The sequence below is a fragment of the Eretmochelys imbricata genome, chromosome 7, assembly GCF_965152235.1.
Source record: "Eretmochelys imbricata isolate rEreImb1 chromosome 7, rEreImb1.hap1, whole genome shotgun sequence".
Classification (NCBI taxonomy): domain Eukaryota; kingdom Metazoa; phylum Chordata; order Testudines; family Cheloniidae; genus Eretmochelys; species Eretmochelys imbricata.
This window is the reverse complement of record NC_135578.1, coordinates 113,705,262-113,725,586: the sequence shown is the minus strand read 5'-3', so window position 1 is coordinate 113,725,586 and position 20,325 is coordinate 113,705,262. Positions and strand designations below refer to the sequence as shown.

At 44.0% G+C, this 20,325-nt stretch overlaps 1 protein-coding gene across 1 annotated transcript in view; it reads left to right on the top strand.

The window, feature by feature from the left end:
* Nucleotides 1–13,785, top strand: part of ADRB1 (adrenoceptor beta 1) — a 38,338-nt gene extending 24,553 nt beyond the window's left edge. The window contains exon 2 of the mRNA XM_077823104.1: nt 13,495–13,785. Coding sequence (XP_077679230.1) covers nt 13,495–13,596 — 102 coding nt within the window. The 3' untranslated portion in view covers nt 13,597–13,785. The remainder of the gene's footprint in view (nt 1–13,494) is intronic.
* Nucleotides 13,786–20,325: the final 6,540 nt, after the last annotated feature.

Sequence of the window (20,325 nt, the reverse complement as noted above, 5' to 3'; positions counted from 1 at the left end):
ACCTGTTCTAGCTATGGCCCTGGTGTGGCCCCATCTGTATCTGAGCACCACACAATCAGTGATAGCACGGAATTTCACAACACCCTTGTGAGAGGGGGACGTGGTGTTTTCTCCACTGATGCACAGAGACTAAAAGATTTCCAGTGGGACAAAGGAGAAGTCAAAGCACAGAACTGAACCAAGATCCCCCAAGTCAGCACTCAAATCACTGAATATCACTTCTCCCTATTCCTCCTGTTCTGTGCATGGAGGCCTTCATGTTCTAAGCTCACTTTGCTGATAACTTTCACCAACACACTAAACTCACTCAGGAAAACAACTCTTGCAGTGAGTAATAATCGTTTCCTCAATTCCATAATATCTTATAGCCCAGCTAGCCACATTCTAGGTGGTTCTAGTTAGGCCGATTAAACGAATTCAACGGACTTGCTTTGACTTAGTATAATGGTGATATTTTTTTCTTCCCAAATACCTCCTGCAGGTGTATGAGAGTTGACACAACAGACTGGGGACTCTAGAGCACACACCAGAGTCTGTGATGTAAATATCTATGTTCATTCTTAAAGTGCTGATGCACTGTTTTGTAAACATTTGCTTAACTTCCAAACCAGTGCTATCCACATAGTTCCATTTAATAGTACTTAGTCATGTCAACGAAGTAGTGCAATACTGACTTTGACTATAACCATCCTAGTGGCTTTCTTAGAGAGAGATTAAGAAAAACAAGACTAGCTTGCTGGCACTGGTCTACCATAGGGTTGCCAGGTGTCCTGGTTCTCGAACAGAACACCCGGTTATAAAGCGACCCTGGCAGCTCCAGTCAGCACTGCCGAGCAGGCCGTTAAAAGTCAGGTTGGTGGTGCTGCAGGACTAAGGCAGGCTCCCTGCCTGTCCTGGCTCCATGCTGCACCCCGGAAACGGCCAGTAGATCCTGCTCCTAGGCAGGGGGCCCATGGGGCTCCATGACCTGCCCTGCCCAAGCACCGGCTCTGCACTCCCATTGGCTGGGAACTGTGCCCAGTGGGAGTTAGGGGGCAGTGCCCGTGGGCAAGAGCAGCACGTAGAGCCTCCTGGCTCCCCTGCATAGGAGCTGGACCTGCTGGCCGCTTCCGGGGCAGAGGCAGAGAGCCTGCCTTAGGCCCACTGTGCCACTGACTGGGAGCCGCTCAAGGTCAGTCCAGTCCCAACCCTCTGCCCCAGCCCTGAGCCCACCCAGAGCCTGTACCCTGCCTGCACTCCAACTCCCTGACTCAACTCACAACCCCCTCCCACACTCTGAATCCCTTGGCCCTATCCCCCAGCCTGGAGCCCCCTTCTGCACCACAAACCCCTTATCCCTGGCCCCACCCCTGAGCCTGTACCCCCTACCACAACTCAACCCCCTGCCTCAACCTGCAGCCCACTCCCACATTATGAATCCCTCACACCCAGCCGGAGCCCTCCTGCACCCCAACTCCCTGCCCCAGCCTGGAGCCCCCTCCCACACCAGCAGCTAGAGCCCTCACCCCCTCCTGCACCCCAGCCCAGTGAAAGTGAGGTGAGGGTGGGGAGAGCGAACCAGCGAGGGAGGGGGAATGTAGTGAGCGGGGACAGGGCCTTAGGAAGGGGCGGAGCAGGGGCAGGGCCTCAGGGAAGGCGCAGGGCTAATGTATTGTTTTGTGCAATTAAAGTTGGCAACCCTAGTCTACAAGAAGACCGCTGCCTGCAGGAGTGGCTCATTGTCTAGATCTCTGCCAGCAAGCCTGATATTATTTCTGATGCTTCCAGTTATTATGTAACAAACTTCAAAATTGTTAAGCTTGTCATATTTCAGCTAAGAACTGTTGTACCTAAATGTACACAATTAGCTATTAGCAGACAATAGACCTATTGTGCGCTTGTCATGTCAGTGGAAGCCCACATTAGAACAACTTCATGAGCCTACTCCTGTTTAGATAATGCTACTCACTTGGGACCTGGTTCAGCAAAGCACTTAAGCCCTTCCCTGATCACCAAACCACATGTTTACCTCCTGGTGGTCCCAATTTAGGAAAGCATGTGGTGATTAAGGATGCTTTTCTGAAACCAGGCAACTGAATTAAGCATGTGTCCAGGTGTCTTGCTGAACTGGGGTGGCTTTGAGCCTCCTAAAAATTCACATCTATGATCTTGCCTACAAAAATGAGTTCTCATTTGTAAGAAGCTACAGTTAGTTACCCTCAGGGTGTTCACATGTCTGAACTTAACAGCAGGAGCCAATTATTGCAAATCATCTTCTTTCACCCCTTGTTATAGTCACATCATTTGCCATCACTAAAGTCTTTTGCTAAAGCCCAGTCCTGCTAGCACTGTGCATGAAGCTTGATTTTTTTTTTTTATTTTAAATCAATGGGAGTTTAGCTATTGATTTCAGTCAGAGATGGATCAGACCCTTAAGGCCTATTTTTGTTGGCAGCGTTTGCAAAGCCAAGTCCTTCTAACATAGAATCGTAGGACTGGAAGGGACCTCAAGAGGTCCCCTGCACTCATGGTAGGACTAAGTATTATCTAGACCATCCCTGACAAGTGTTTGTCTAACCTGCTCTTAATCTCCAATTATGGAGATTGTGGAATCTCCCTAGGCAATTTATTCCAGTGCTTAACCACCCTGACAGTAAGGAAGTTTTTCCTAATGTTCAACATAAACCACCTTGGCTGCAATTTAAGCCCATTGCTTCTTGTCCTAACCTCAGAGGTTAAGAACAACAATTTTTCTCCCTCCTTGTAACAATCTTTTATGTACTTGAAAACTGTTATCATGTCCCCTCTGTCGTCTTTTCTCCAGACTAAACACACCCAGTTGTTTTTTCCAATCTTGCCTCTTAGTTCATGGTTCCTTTAATAATTTTTGTTGCTCTTCTCTGGATTTTCTCCAATTTGTCCACGTCTTTCCTGAAATGTGGTGCCCAGAATTAGACACAATACTCCAGTAGGAGGCCTAATCAGCGTGGAGTAGAGCTAAAGAATTACTTCTTGTGTCTTGCTTACAACGCTTCTGCTAAGACATCCCAGAATGCTTTTGGTTTTTATTTTTTGGCTTTTTTGCAACAGCGTTACACTGACTCATATTTAGCTTGTGATCCACTGTGACCCTCAGATCCCTTTCTGCAGTACTCCTTCCTAGGCAGTCATTTCCCATTTTGTATGTGTGCCACTGATTGTTCCTTCCTAAGTGGAGTACTTTGCATTTGTCCTTATTGAATTTCATCCTGTTTACTTCAGACCATTTCTCCAGTTTGTCCAGATCATTTTGAATTTTAACCCTATCCTCCAAAACACTTGCAACCCCTCCCAGGTTGGTGTCATCCGTAAGCCTTATAAGTGTACTCTCTATGCCATTATCTAAATCATTGATGAAGATATTGAACAGAATCAGACCTGTTAATGCAGTGGTGTGCCTCGTCTCACGCTAGTGGCTAGGACATCTCCGAGGGTATGTCAACACAGCAGCGATCCTCTGAGCCTGGGGTGGCAGACTTGGGCTCACTGGACAGCGGTAAAAATAGCTGGGTAGATGTGGCTTAGGCTCTGAAGCTTAGCGAGGGGTGTGTGCTTCAGAGCCCAATCTCTAGGCTCAGTCCCAACATAACTGCTGTCTACATAGCTATTTTAAGTGCAGTAGCCTGAGTCCGAGTCTGTCGACCTAAGCTTGCTGCTGCTGGTTGTGTAGACCTACCCAGAGAGGCTTATGAGTCTACAGCCTGTGAGTTAAGGGAGGTGGGTTCTCTAGGTTAGTCAGTAGAGGCTCCACATTTTAGATCCAGAGGTCCTGTGGTTCAAACCCAGTTGCTATTGATTTGCCCAGGAGCATCTCCTCATGTATCATTGTGAGTTCCCTAGGGTACAAACCTTTCTTTTTTCACTTGTTCTGCAAAGTACTAAGCACACTTGAGTGCTGTAGAAATAACGTATCTTAGCATAGGGTTATTTATTCCAGACTGCTGCAAGTCTCTAGAGAAGGTTATTGTGCCTAGCCACCTGCAACACACAAGCATTCTCCTGCCTAGATCTCCATCTCCCATTCAAGGAAGGACTCTCAGGTCACCTCTAGCCAGTAGTCCTCTTTCCTGGAACAGCATCCCATGGTTAAGGAAGCCGAAGCCCTCCTATCGAAACCATCTGTGCCAGCCATGAATTTGTCTCCAGGATGCACGTGTTCCTGTCCTGGGTCTTTAACCTCAACTGGGAGGATAGCTGCATACACAACCCTGCTCCCAGGGCCCTGTAGTCTCTGCTGATTTTGCTCAGGGTCATACCTGGTGGTATCCTCAGTGCCCACATGGTATCATTAGTGCCCTGAGCAGCATGGGGTAGTGGTCAGACAGATGAGCCTCAGCAACCTTTCCATAAACCCTTGGATGCAAGCTGCAAACAGGAAGCACACCTGCTGGGACATCATGTCAGGTTGGCGGATGGATGCATCCATCCATCTTGACCACAAGCCCCCTATGTGGCCACCACTGCCTCTGGGTGCAATGGCCATGAGCTTCCTGGTCTTGGGGATAACTGGCTGCTGCTTCTCAGCTATTGGAGGCGGGGAGGGGTCGGGTCTGCTCCTCCCCTCCTGTTGCTAGTATAGCTCACGACTGCAGTGGTGGGGGGTGGCGCACGGTCTACTGCCCAAAGCTGCCAGCAGCCAGTTCTCCTGTGGTGCTGCTGTAGTCTGGGCCTCCTCCATCCCAGATGAACAAACAAAACATCTTTCTGAATAGTGCAGATATTACGGAAAATGTATCCTTCATGAACAAAAGCCATTCTTTAAAGTTAAATATTTTTAGAAGATCAATTTTGAACGGTGGTGGTGATGGGGAGAATCATATTAAGTTTGGCCTGAAGAGTCACTTCCCATACAAAACTATTTCTTTGTCTGGCATTCAAGCAGGCATTTAAAGCTTGTAAACTTGGACACTCTTTTGCACTCCTTTTACGAAAAACAGAAGAACCATTGGTACTCTTTACTGTAACAATGAATCCTTTCTGGGCACATCCCTTGTATTGCCATTATTCGATCCACAGCAAATATTCATCTGAATTATTATCAATCCCAAGAGACGGGGCTTTATGACTGATATGTTGATGGATCTTTAACAGCGGTGATGCTCGTTAAAATGAAATCATGGCCCAAAAGTCAACAGGGCCAGGTTTTCGCTCTGTGTGGTGCTAGGCACTTGCTGAGCAATGCAAGGTCCCATCAGGACCTACAGATGTCACTTGGGCATAGAATCAGACTCCACTTCAGTCAATTGTAATAGAGTTGACTGAGGTGAGGATGCAGTCCCTCCCCTCACAGTAATGTTAGCAGAGGAGTTTTGTACCTACAGTGTCGGTAATCCTTCATGGAGAATGTTAATAGCAGCGTGAATTCAAAGCATCAGTTCCAGAATGTAGTTCTTTAAATTGTTCAGTGCTGTGAAGCCTGCACTTAAACATGGATGGAGTGTCTAAAATGACTTTAAGTGTTGGCCCAGGGAACCACCAAGACTACCCTGCCTTCCTATAACGCTAGATGACTACTACTGACCTAAAGCATATTGCTGTAGAAGTCAAGCAGTCTTGCATGGCATCTCTGCTAACCTCACAAGTCCTCTCATTCCCTGAGAGCAGGTGGAAGAAGGGAGTCTATCAGGGATGCTGGGGGATTTATTGCTGTCTAGCCCTGCTGATACGGATTGACTGTGGATTGTGGTCTGGTTAACTGGATTACACGGGCTCTTTAAACGTTTGCATGTGACCTTCTTAACTGACGTCCGGATGCCTAAGGCTGCTATGGCTAAGCCAGTGTGGTACTCCAGAAATCAAATACATAAATGTGGTTTTTATTTTAGGAAACAGACTGAACGGCCACTGCAGTTGCTATTGTGCATAGGACAATGCTTTGAGAACCTGCTGTGCTAAGAAATAACAAGAATAAGATGTTGCTTGTTGGGCTTCCAAACTGTGCTGTATTGACATGATAGGTTTGGAATGAGCTCTCCAGCTCTAACCATGAGAAGTAATGATGTGTGAAAGCGCACTCTAATTTTTCACTCTTTTTTGGAAGTGCAGAATGTTTTGCAGTCGACAGTACGACACTAATGCCTTATGAGGCAAGTAACTATTTTTAAACAGTCTGAGATTTGCTTAATGACTCATTTAAAGCAAGTAATCAAGGAATCCGAAATGTGAAATATCAAATACATATTTGACCCAGCAACTTTGTAATCATGTGACCAAAGTGGCTCAGACTCCCTGCAAACATGCTGCCAGTGCAGTAGCTATAACTTTACAGTTAGCCATAGGAATACATCCTGTAGGCACAGAGCTTTACCTCCATGGGACTATGATGCATGAATGAATTGTGCCTTGTGGTTGTATGTCAGAGTAACCTTTTCCTGTGTACAGACTAGACTAGAACACAGTGCGTAGATGATAGATCTTGCTTTCTTTTCCTCATTCACGAGAGGCAGCACTTCAAGGCTTGATCCTGGAGTTTTACTTATGCAAAGTAACTTTAGATTTAATAGGGATGTAAAAAGTCACAACACTGGACCCTGCTCTCATACCTGCAGGTCACAATGGGGCAATCCTGCCCCCACTAATTGGCAGAGTAACAGCTAGCTCCCTCTGAGTTCACTGAGGCCAGGTTTGGGCCTGAGAAGCTATAGAGTGAATACTGGGTGAAATTCAACATACAAATACATTGATTAATTGATCCCTGTTCTGGGTTGGCCCTGTTTTTCTAGTAGTCTTTCTGTAAAGTTCCTCCAATGATGTGGGATTTCCCAGTGGATTGATATGAACAGTAATGACTTGTTTTATTACACAGACTGTAGAAGCTAATAGAAACATCCTATAGGGTGGCATGATCCTTGGCATATACTGTGCTTAGGTTTTGTATTTCAAATACATGAAATCTCCATCACCTCTTTGGAAATGTGGCCTATTGATTACCATTGACTGGAAAATTGATCAGAGCAACCTAGACTATCCATGAGATACTCTGAATTAGTGTCAGGTATCAGAGGGGTAGCCATGTTAGTCTGTATCCACAAAAGAACGAGGAGTCCGGTGGCACCTTAAAGACTAACAGATTTATTTGGGCATAAGCTTTCGTGGGTAAAAAAACACTTCTTCAGATGCACTTCAGTTGCATCTGAAGAAATGGTTTTTTACCCATGGAAGCTTATGCCCAAATAAATCTGTTAGTCTTTAACGTGCCACCGGACTCCTGTTTTCTGAATTAGTATTCATTTAATATTAAATCTGTCCCACTGCAAATTCCTTGAATAATTGAATTATCTCTATTGTGATCAGTACTGAAAGGAATTAAAGTAAGAAACCCAGCCCTATCTGACAGGATGATTGACAGCCAGGGTGCAGTTACTGCTTGTGAGAATTTTGCTCTGGCAACCCAGCCAGGCTTGTTTCCTGGGTCTGTGTGTCTGCTAGGTTTGTCCCTTGATCCCAAGGGAACAACGTATCTTTGGAATTTTGTTAAAATGAGTTTGAGTTTTGTAAAAACCCAAGCTCTGAAGAGACAGGGTTTGGCAAAACCCCAACCAGGGGTTGATTTGGACTTAAATTCCTTCTTAACTCCCAAAGTTTGGGGAAGAGGTCTACAGGGATGGGAAGACCAACAGAGTTAGCGTCCATCTCTAAGTACCAGTGCTGAAAAAGATAAAAGGCCTGCTTCTCCTCTCTCACCAACTCAACTATAATGCATTTAAAGTAACCGAAGTTTCACCTGTGTGAAACTTTGGCATAAATCAGAATCAGGGCCTGCAGAGTGCTACAAATGGTCGGTCTTCTCAGGAAGCGGCTAAGCATCCAACAAAGTGGGTATTCAGCCACGAAAGCTCATGCTCCAATAAGTCTGTCAGTCTATAAGGTGTCACAGGACTCTTTGCGCTTTTACAGATCCGAACTAACACGGCTACCCCTCTGAAGCTCTTTCTTCTCAGTTAACTTCCTGACTGCATGTAGCAACTTCTGTCCTTCCTCAGGCTCACCACAACACTATGCTGGCTTTTGCTAGCTGGAAACTACTCACTAATGCATGATCCTCTTTAAAAGATTTCCTATGCTTGTACAAATACCACCTCTTTAGAAGCACTGTACAATCCAATATTATCTTCTGCACAAAATGTCTATCCTTGTAATGCATTTTGGGGTCCTGAGGACTTAAATTACAATAAGCTTGTGTATAAAGGCATTGTAGGCTGTGCTAAATCACAATGATCTTCCACCTCCTAGTTCTCCTTTTCCCAGCAAAACACATAGGAACAAGGGACCTCTACGTTTGTAGAGCAATAACTATTAAAATAGGGGTTATTGTCCTCTTAAGGTCCTGAGACCTAGGAACTATGATGCAACAATTACAGAAAAGCTCTATGGAATCTAATAGGAAATGTCTTTTTCTCTAGCCTCTTTGGGAAGATTTGTAAATTCTTACAGAGCCCCAACAAGAAGAGAATTCTCTAAACCCTTTGGGGCTTTAGTAACTTTTATACAATTCTTTAAATGCCTATAGGCTGCTCCGTTCCATTGCTATTAAAATCTATAGGACTCTTACTACAAGGGTACGAACAACTTGTAGCCAGCTTTGTGTCTAAAATGAATTCTGGAGTTGATCCATAGGGTTTATGGAAGCACATTGGTACTGGGAATGAGGGTCCCTGTGATATTTAAAAAACATTGGGGGTGGAACCTTGGCCAACAGAAGTCAATGGCAAAACTCCCCACTGACTCACTGTTGGGTCTTGGTTGAGGGGATATGTGCATCAAGTTCTGAGATAGATAGGCATGAGTCCCCTAGCTCAGAATCAGGATTGTAGCTGGAGCTGGACTTCCAAAAAGTTTGGGAACTGGTCCAGAACTGGTTTATGGCTTAACCCTTATCTGAGCATGGACAATAAAATCTCTTGGGTCAAAAATTCTTTCCTGGCCCCTGTAGTACACTTGCTCCTCGACTCCTCTACCTTACAGGTGCATCACGTGAGACTTTTTTTACTTCCTCTGGAGAATGCATTAGAGATAGGCCATTGCTAAAGGCAGGATACAGCTTTAATAGCGGTAATTCCTAGAACTCTGCTGCTGTTCAACAGCAAAAACAAAGGTGCCTCCCCATGACAACTAGAACATGACATGGTCGTCTATGATCTCAGAGGCCAACATAAACATTGTGAAGGATATAATTCTGACATTCTCATGGCATCAGTTTTGCTCATGTGCAATGGGAAGAAGTGGGGGATGGAACCTGGGGGTTCTTTTGCTACCAGTGCCCCTTAAACAACATGTTTAATTTAATAAATGCAAATTCCTGTCTGTTGGTCAGTTCAGGATGACATGGTCACTCTGGCCTACTAGGAGCTTTGAAAATGAGGAAAGTAGGTGTGACTGCCTAGGCTTGGGTCTGTGGAAAGAATGAGATCATCATCCTCCCCACCTCAACCTCTGGGGGTCACTTCCTCCTGCTAAATTATGAATAATATTCCTAATCGCCACCCCTTTGCAAAGAGCACAGTAAAAGTAATACTTGGGAAGAGTCCCTTCTATCACCACCCTCATGACAAAGAAGAAAACAAGAGGCTGCCAAAAAGACAGCAGTTGGATAGAAAATATTTCATGACCAGCAGAACAGGATAGCAAGGGGCTCCTCTCTGCAACAAAAGGCAAGAGAGCAGGTCTAGTAATCAGGGATTAGCACTGGAAAGGTTCCAAAGAGGATGGAGCAAGGCTTTTTTTCTTTGGTAGCATATGACAGAACAAGAAGCAATGGTCTCAAGTTGCAGTGCGGGAGTCTAGGTTGGATATCAGGAAACACTATTTCACTAGGAGGGTGGTGAAGCCCTGGAATGGGTTACGTAGGGAGGTGGTGGAATCTCCATTAGTAGAGGCTTTTAAGGCCCAGCTTGACAAAGCCCTGGCTAGGATGATTTAATTCGGGTTGGTCCTGCTTTGAGTGGGGGGGTTGGACTAGATGACCTCCTGAGGTCTCTGCCAACCCTAATCTTCGATGATTCCATGAAACAGGTCTCTGAGGCCTTTGTGCCGTCTCTCCACCCCCCAAGCCTGCCCACAATACTGCAGTAAAACAAAAATGACATGCAGGATGAGACAATTCAGCAAAGCACTCAGCGTGTGAGGTGTCCCACTGACATCCATGGGACTAAACGTGCTTAAATGCTTTGCTGAAATTTGCCTTGGACTGGAGAGCAATAACCACTTCATTTGGGTTTTATTGAATTTTAGATTTTTTCCCTGCCTCTCCACTTTTATTGTCTGCAAGTTTAGACATATCTTTTTTTCCTTGCCACCATTATTACATATGACCCCACAATTATTACATATGTGGTTCCAATATGACTTTCTCCACAATATCCATGTTTTGTTTGTCTCCTCTGTTTTGTATTTGTGCACTTGCCTTTTCCCAAAAGTTTGGTGTATATTTTCCCTCTTTTTTTATTTATCATGCTTTCTCTGCTATTCAGGAAATTCGGTCTGCTCCACTCATGATCTTCATTTGGATGTGTTTACAGCTCCTGGTAGAATTGGTGAAGGCTCTGAGCATTGTCATTTGAGTTCATGTATCTCACCTCTACTACCTATCTCAAAATTAGTTCATCTTGTCAGATCTGATGCAGTAGAACTGCAGAGTTATAAACTGATCAGTCAACCACGCACCTCATTTAGAACCAGCAGTATGCAAACAGACCGCAGTGGAGACCAAAAAAAGGAAAAAGCAAATACAGTATGGTGTTGAACATGAACGACAGTACTAAAAAATTAAAGGGAAAGTTTAAGAAGAGATTTGACAAACTAAGGAAACTGTCTCTGCTTGTTTCATTTAAAATAAGATTGTTAAAAGCAGCATTTTTGTTCTGCATAGAAAAGTTTCAAAGCTATATTAAGTCAATGGCCATTTTGTAAACTTTTGAAAGAACGAAAAAGGATTGGTGCAGTCCTGTTCATTTGCAAAGAATGTGCCAAGTCCTATTTCCTAGAACACAGTAGGATCAAATAGGAGGCAGGTTCCTTGCTTACATTCAAAGCCTGTCCTTCCAACCAACAATTTGCCCAGAACACTTTCTGAGCTACCTCTCAAGGACATACTACCAGTAGTTTTCTCACTGTTTGCTAGCTTACTCCTTGCTTCTAACACAGACATGCAACTCCACCAACTAATCCCTCAGCTCCTGTGTTTATCTGTTCCCAGGAAAACCCCTCTACCTGCATGGCTCAGCCACTGCCCAAGCCTTGCGTATAGTCTAGTCCTTGGGTGGTGGCTTCCACTGTTTCAGCTCTCATCAAACAAAGGAGCATGTCATTGTTCCCTGGTTTTACCTGAATGGAAAGCAGCTAGCTCACCCATCTGCTTCAATGAGATTTGTGATTGCCCGGAGATGAGATGCTTGCTGAGAGCCAGGTAACCTCCACCATAATAATGGTATCAGCAAATGAGCAGTACCCTCCATACGGGAGTTCTTATTTATTTTTTTTCAAGCAAAGAAACTAGACATAATCCATCTTAGAAGCATAGAATATCAGGGTTGGAAGACACCTCAGGAGGTCATCTAGTCCAACCCCCTGCACAAAGCAGGACCAATCTCCAATTAAATCATCCCAGCCAGGGCTTTGTCAAGCCTGACCTTAAAAACTTCTAAAGAAGGAGATTCCACCACCTCCCTAGGTAACGCATTCCAGTGTTTCACCACCCTCCTAGTGAAAAAGTTTTTCCTAATATCCAACCTAAACCTCCCCCACTGCAACTTGAGACTATTACTCCTTGTTCTGTCATCTGCCAGCACTGAGAACAGTCTAGATCCATCCTCTTTGGAACCCCCTTTCAGATAGTTGAAAGCAGCTATCAAATCCCCCCCCCATTCATTCTTCTCTTCCGCAGACTAAACAATCCCAGTTCCCTCAGCCTCTCCTCATAAGTCATGTGTTGCAGTCCCCTAATCATTTGTTGCCCTCCGCTGGACTCTTTCCAATTTTTCCACATCCTTCTTGTAGTGTGGGGCCCAAAACTGGACACAGTACTCCAGATGAGGCCTCACCAATGTCGAATAGAGGGGAGCGATCACAACCCTTGATCTGCTGGCAATGCCCCTACTTATACAGCCCAAAATGCCATTGGCCTTCTTGGCAACAATGGCACACTGTGTTGACTCATATCCAGCTTCTCATCCACCGTAACCCCTAGGTCCTTTTCTGCAGAACTGCTGCCTAGCCATTTGGTCCCTAGTCTGTAGCGGTGCATGGGATTCTTCCGTCCTAAGTGCAGGACTCTGCACTTGTCCTTGTTGAACCTCATCAGATTTCTTTTGGCCCAATCCTCTAATTTGTCTAGGTCCCTCTGTATCCTATCCCTACCCTCCAGCATATCTACCACTCCTCCCAGTTTAGCATCATCTGCAAACTTGCTGAGGGTGCAATCCACACCATCCTCCAGATCATTTTATGAAGATACTGAACAAAACCAGCCCAAGGACCAACACTTGGGGCACTTCACTTGATACCGGCTGCCAACTAGACATGGAGCCATTGATGAGCCCGACAATCTAGCCAGCTTTCTATCCACTTTATAGTCCATTCATCCAGCCCATACTTCTTTAACTTGCTGGCGAGACTACTGTGGGAGACCATGTCAAAAGCTGTGCTAAAGTCACAACTGAATGGTGCTTCAGTGAGAGAGCAGGCTTGGAAAACAAAAGTGAGAACCTGAGAGAAGGAAGTGGTTTTAACATCCTCTCATAAAAATGTAATCTGGTAGTTTTGCTTACTGGCTTATTTACCAGTTCATCACCCCTTGGTCCTGCAAGCTTCAGTTTTCCCAGAAGAAACAAGGAAAACTCAGTTTAAGGCAGGGGTCTCAAACTCACGGCCCGCGGACCATCTGTAGCCCAAGAACTTCCTCAATGTGGCCCACAGGGCTCCAGCAATTTTGGGGCTGGGTGTCTTCCTTAGCCTCGCCTGCTGCCCCTGGGTGTGCCCTCCCCCCCCGCGCATGATTTACAAGTGCTCGGGGCCCTGCCCACCACCGGCAGCACAGTGGAGCTGAGTGGCTTCTGCCTGCTCGCTCCAGGTGTCTGCCAGCCCCTCCCTGCGGCCCCAGGGTGGGGCAAGGCTGTGCTTCCACATGCCGCCCCTGCCCCGAGTGCCCCTGCGGCCAATGGGAAGCTGCAGGGGCAGTCCCTGGGGGCAGCAGCGCCTGACCCCCTCCCAGAGCCTGCACCTCCTTCCCCACCCGAACTTCCAGAGCCTTAGGCAGGTGGGGAGGGGGAGTGTTGGTGGGCAGGTTCTGAGCAGCAGGAGTGACATTATTGGCCCACTGGGAGGATTTGTGGACTGGCACTGACCCTACAGTAAATTGAGTTTGAGACCCCTGGTTTAAGGTGAACGTTATGATTTTTCCAGGAAGTGGTTGGAAGGTCTATCTCCGTTTGTCAAAAACCAATTCAGCTAACCTATTTTTATCCACGCTTGCTTATTTAGGAGCCTTGTGTGCTACAGGCGTGCATGGGGCTGTTCCTTCTGTGTACTTCGGACCAAGGCTTCAGAATTGCAGAGCATTTCCACACAACTAGGCCTGAATGAAGACAGGGAGTGGATGGGCCACTACAAAAAGTAATCTTCCCTCTGATATTCACTCCTTCTTGTCCAACTGTTGAGAATAGGCCACTTCCACCTTAATTGAATTAGCCTCATTAGCACTGACCTCCCACTTGGTAAGGCAACTCCCATCTTTTAATGTGCTGTAATATATATACTGCTTACTGTATTTTTCACTCCATGCATCTGATGAAGTGGGTTATAGCCCATGAAAGCTTATGCCTGAATAAATTTTAGTCTCTAAGGTGCCACAAGGACTCCTTGTTGTTTTTGCTAATACAGACTAACACAGTGTCAGGGCTCCCTCCCCCCTCTGAACTCTAGGGTACAGATGTGGGGACCACATGAAAGACCCCCTAACCTTATTTCTACCAGCTTAGGTTAACTTCCCCAAGGCACAAATTCTTCCTTGTCCTTGGACAGTATCGCTGCCACCACCAAGTGAATTACACAAAGATTCATGAAAAGGACCACTTGGAGTTCCTGTTTTCCCCAAAATATCCCCCCAAGCCCCTTCACCCCCTTTCCTGGGGAGGCTTGAGAATAATATACCAACCAAATAGGTAAACAGGGTGAGCACAGACCAGACCTTTGGGTTTGTAGAACACTAAAAACCACTCAGGTTCTTAAAAACAGAACTTTCTAATAAAGAAAGTACAAGCAGCTCCTCTGTAAAATTGGGATGGAAGGTAATTTTACAGGGTAATAAGATTTAAAACACAGAGGATTCCCCTCTAGGCAAAACTTTAAAGTTACAAAAAAAGGAATAAAGCTCCCTCTTAGCCCGGGGAAAATTCACAAGCTAAAACAAAAGATAACCTAATGCATTTCCTTGCTATTACTTACAATTTGTAATCTTAGATGCTTATTTCGGATATGGCTTTAAGAGATGTATTTTTCCTGCCCTTTGTCCCAGAGAACAACAAGACAGCCCAGAACAAAACGTTCCCCCACAGATTGGAAAGTATCTTCTCTTATTTGTCCTTTTGGTCAGGTGCCAAACAGGTTATTTGAGCTTCTTAATCCCTTACAGGTAAAGGAGGGATTTTATGCTACCTTCAGCTGTATGTTTGACATATGGCTACCATTCTGAAACAACTCCCTACGTGTATGGTTTCTCCAAGTCCTCTCTAGTTGTCTATTCCTGCTGGTTTTCCCTCCCCCCCGCACCAGGGCCTGGATCCTCTAGTCATGGGCAGCAGGTGAACCCCTCCGATGGGGAGGGTAGGCCACTGGCCCCACCCATTCTGCCCATGCCCCCCCATGGCCAAAGGAGCCCCGGCCTGCCTGCCCTAGCCAAGCTAGCCCCCCCAGTGCCATCCTGGCTGCCAGCTGGCCCAAGCTTCAGGCTGCTGGCTTGACCTGAGCCTCCCACTGGCTTCCGGGGAGAGGGAGGGAGGGGCCACAGCCTGGGTCAGGGGAGGCTTAGCCTGCCATGACCTTTGATACCTGCCACCCATGCCTTCAGTCCTTACATATGCAAAACTTCTGTTTTGACTTCATGGCAGTGGAAACACACACTGGGGCTGTGACCCAGATTAGAAAGGTGCTGTGATAATGGGGGCTAGAGGAAAACAAGAGGGCTTGCAACTATCATTGTCACCAAATTCCTAAGTACTCTGCCCCACTGCCAATTAGACCCAGATTGACTGAAGTATGTATCCGACTACATGTCTCACCTTTGAAATGGCTGCTTGAATTTGGGCTCATTTTGATACAAAACCACTCCAGTTCCACTCTGCACAGCAGAGTGGAGAGAAATTTCTCCTGGCTTGTCCTACAGATTCTTACAAGAAAACAGTCACTTTCTTTTTAATTACTTTCTCTAATAGGTCAGGTCTGAATATTGCTACCCTTCATACTGATTCAATCCTTTAAACCCCTTCCAAAAAACATCTACTGGGGTAATTTTATTGCCAGTTTTGATAGGTATTTTTTGTCAGCAATTGTAATCAATAGAATGAGATGAGACCAACAGCTTAATACAAGCCAGTGAACAGCTGTCTGAAGGGAACAACTTCAGATAACCTGGCCACGGTTAAAATCAAAAGTGAGCTGGAGGGGAAAGGCTCTATATTCCATTATCAGTCCCCTGAACTATCTGCTCCAACCACTGTGCCTGTCTAACCTCTTGTCAATAGTCTAAATTAAGAATGAAATTTAGTTCAGAATTTCCTTACTTTAGTTAGTTCTAATCTTGTAATGATTTTTTCCCTTGCTTTAAAGAAGTCCCAGGAATACAGAATGTCATAAATAATTCATGTACCTTCAGGCCCCAACTAATCGCGTTTTCCAGGTACAACCCTGATTCAGCAAGGTACTTAAGCATGTGCCTCACCATAGAAGCATGTGAGTAGCCCCATTGATTTAAATAGGAATATTAGCGTGTTTAAGCTACCTTGCTCAATTAAGACTTCCCAATTTATGTAGCACCCAGCAGACCAGAACATTCATAAACATACTGAAAGACGTATATAGTATTTTCACATCAGCTGAGGAGAAGTTGTTCAGAGATGCTCTGGTATAACTGTTACCCACCTATGTATGAAAGTCTCCTCCCCCCCCCCCCAAGTTCTACTTTGTAAAAACAATCTACCCCTGTTACAAACCTCTGAAAACAAGGAAAAGATAATGTCTAGAGCTTTTCAGCCTCCTGGGCTGTGCGCCATTAGAATGTGGTTCTAGCCGGAAAAGTAACTCTGGAATTCTAATAAATTCCATATTTATTACCAATAGTTTAATATCGGTTTAAGACTGAGTACTTATCTACCGCTTTACACCTTTAAAACTCTTTACAAACACAGCCTTACAATATCCCTTTAAAGCAGGAATGTGTCCGTCCCCTCTCCCTTATGTGTAGAACGGGGTGAGCTATTACTTGCCAAACATTGCATAGCAAGTGGCAGACCGAGGATTAGTATTAGAGAACTGGCTTCCCTGCTCAGTTACGCTGCTACTGTCAGGGCCAGCCCTAGACCAAATGGTGCCCCTGGCAAGGAGCATCTTTGGCATCCTCCCCCATTTGTTAAACTTTTAATTAACTTATTTTTTATTGCATATGTAGCAAGATTTATATCTGTCATATAAGATAAATTTGCATGCTAGGATCTGTGAATCCGTATTTACAGAAAGTCTCAAAGGTTCCACAAGATTCTACAAAGGTCCAGAACATTCTAGGAGGTTAGTGAAAAATGAATCCACATACAGAATACCTGAAACATCTTACTTTGGCAACATGGCTTGTGCAGTGTCCTTCGGACTGGTGGAGGGGATGTAAGAGGCAAAAAGAACACAGCTAGACTGAGCTAGACTATAGAGCTGACAGTAAGAAAATGTTCTGCTTCAGATCCTTATCCTGTTCCTATTGAAACCAGTCGGAGTTTGCCATTAATTCCATTGGGAATAGAAATGGACCTTCGTCATCTGCCATCATTTCAGAAGCAATAAAATCTGAGCTAATAAAATACGTCAAAAACTCCAGCCCCCATCTTATGATTTAATCAACTCCTGTAGATCTGTGGGCAGAATCCAGCCCTTAGGTTGACCATTTTGGTTGGGAAGTGAGGCAACATGGAACCCAGTTTGCTCTCCTACTGCTCCATTGGCTCTGCTGTATTCACCTCGCTGTCGGAAAGGAAGCAGTTATGGCATGTACTTACAAAAGCAGCTGATCTGTTAAGATGCTGTTCTTACAATAATCTGACAGCAGCAATTGATCTGGCCCATGTTAATGAATATTGGATTTCCAAGTTTGTATTGGAGGAAAAAGGATATTTTAATGGCAAGGCCCAGTTGTTGGAGCTGATTATAATAAAGAGAGAGTGGGTGAAGGGAATGCCTTTTATTGGATCAACTTCCATTGGTCTCTCTCGTATCCTGGGACTAACATGGCTACAACACTATAGTCAAAATAGTACAAAAGCTCACCATAGATCAGATCTACTGCCAGTTACAGGATGGGGGGAAAAAAATCTGACTCCGGCTTTCAAAAGTTTAAAGTACAATACAGAATGTACACAATTCTGAAATTGTATACTGCAGATACACTTGCACTAACAGTAAAACCAATCACAATGATGTACTGCCATCTTTTGCTTATGCAGTGCAATAGCAAGTTCTACTTACAGTAACCAGACTTACCAGGCCCAGTCTCTGCTTCCGTAACAAGGGTTAATTAGAAACTATTGGCACTGGAGCATTTAATCTGACCACTAACTTTCTAGACAGGCAAGCAGTTAAATATATGCCAACTCATCCCCATTTCTTTATTCAATTTTATAATCCTAGATACTAGTTGTCTGGGTTCATATTTGGACTTGTTCTGATCGCTTATGAACAGATTAGGGTATAAAACCATTGTTAGGTCTAATTTCTCTTGCTAAAATATTCTCTATTGTATAGTTTGAGTAATTACTCAGTTTCAGATGTTGCCCCAGGAAATGACACCTCATCACCATTGTAGATTCGTAGATTCCAAGGCCAGAAGGACCATTTTGATCATCCAGTCTGACCGCCTGTACACTACAGGCCATAGAACTTCCTCCGCGTAATTCTGAGATCATACCTTTTAGAGAAACATCCAATCTTAATTTTAAAAAATTCAGTGATGGAGAATCCACCATGACCCTTGGTAAATTCTCCCAGGGATTAATTACTCACCATTTAGTAATTTACATCTTATTTCCAATCTGAATTTATCTAGCTTCAACTTCAAACCATTGGATGGTGTTACTACTTTCTCCATTAGAGTGAAGAGCCCATTATTAACTGTTTGTTCCTATGTAGCTACTGATAAACTGTAATAAAGTCATCCCTTAACCTTCTCTTTGTTAAACTAAACAGATTAAGCTCTTTGAGTTTCTCTAAAGCATGTTTTCTAATCCTTTAATCATTTTCATGGCTCTTTGCTGAACCCTCTCCAAGTTATCAACATCCTACTTGAATTATTATATACAGTAGAAATTGGACATTAGTTTTCCAGCAATCATTCCACTAGTGCTGGACAAGTAACATAACATCTCTACCACTACTCAAGATTCCCCTGTTTATGCATCCCAGGATCTCATTTGCTCTTTTAGCTGCAGTGTCATAGTAGAAGCTCATGTTGAGTTGATTAGCCTCTTCCACTCCCAAATGTTTCTCAGCCACTGCTTCCCAGGATAGTCCCTCATCCTGTAAGTATGGCCTACGTTCTTTGTTCCTAGATGTGTATGTTTACATTTAGTGGTATTAACCATTTTGTTTGCTTGCTCCTAATTTACCAACTGATTTAGATTATCTGAATCAGTGACCTGTCTCCTTCATTATTTACTGTTCCTCCAACTTTTGTGACCACTGCAGACTTTCAGTGATTACTTTCTTCCAGGTCACTGATAAAAATGTTTTAGTGTAAGGTCAAAACCAGATTCCTACAGGAAACACAGCCACTCAATGAGTATTTTCCATTTCCATTTCGAGACATTTTGAGCAAGTAGCCAGTTAATCCTTTTAATGTGTGCTATGTTAATTTTATATTCTAGTTTTTTAATCCAAATATGATATGGTACCAAGTCAAATGTCTTGCAGAAGTCACCATAAGCCCATGTTTTGCATTAATTATATTGATTCTTTATTAATCAAGCCCCATATAAACCACTCCATTATATTGCCTGGGATCGATTGTCAGGTTGACAGCCCTATACTTACCCAGGTCATCCTGTTTTAGCCTTTTGAAATATTGGCACAAGATTAGCTTTCTTTGGAACTTCCCCAGTGTGTCAAGACTTATTGAAAATCAGCATCAACAGCATCCAGCAACTTCCTCAGCCAGTTTTTTAAACTTTTAGATGCAATTTATCTGGACTTGACTTTTAAAATATAAATTTTAATAGCTTGTCTCACACTGTTCAGAGATTCTAGTGGAATGGAAAGAATTATCTTCACCATATGATGAAGCTATATACTTTTTTCCCCCCCAAATACAGAACAGAGTTATTGAATACATCTGCTTTTTCTGTATTATTGATGAGTCTACCATTTCCATAAAGTAATGGACCAATACCACTGTCAGGATTTTTTGTTCCTAATGTATGTTAAAAACAAAAAAACCCACCTCTTGTCCTCAGTTCTGCTGGCCATAGATTTCTCCTTGTCTTTTGACTTCCCTTATTTTCTACAATTCCTAACTTCTGATTTATATTCGCTATCAACTTCCCCTCTTTCATTTTGTTGTTTTTAAATTGTTTGATTGCATTCACTTTGCCTCTAAACAAGGTGGTTTTTTTTTTTAACCAGTATGACATTTGTGGAATTGTGGCTTTTTTGAGCATCTAGTAAGTTCTTAGATAATTGAGAATTCTCATTCACTTTTTATTTAAAATTCTTCCTCCTAGTTCATTTGGCTCATAATTAAGTTTTGTGAAATTGGCCCTATTAAAGCAGAGTGTGTGTGTGAATTACTGGTCTGGACTCTAGTCTGCTTGCATGACCAATTCATGATCACTTGTACCAAATCTATGGTTCATTTCTAGTTGGGTGATCAGTTCCTCTTATGTCTTAGAACAAGGTCTACTAAGAATTCCCTCATGTTGTCTACAACACTTCTTGAGTTAGGAAGTTGTCATCTATGTTTACAAATTCCAAGGATGTCTTTAGTACTGGCAGCATGAGACCTCCACCATAAGTCACTTCATTTGAAGTCCCCTCTTGTGATCATTCATGTTACAGATAGGTGTG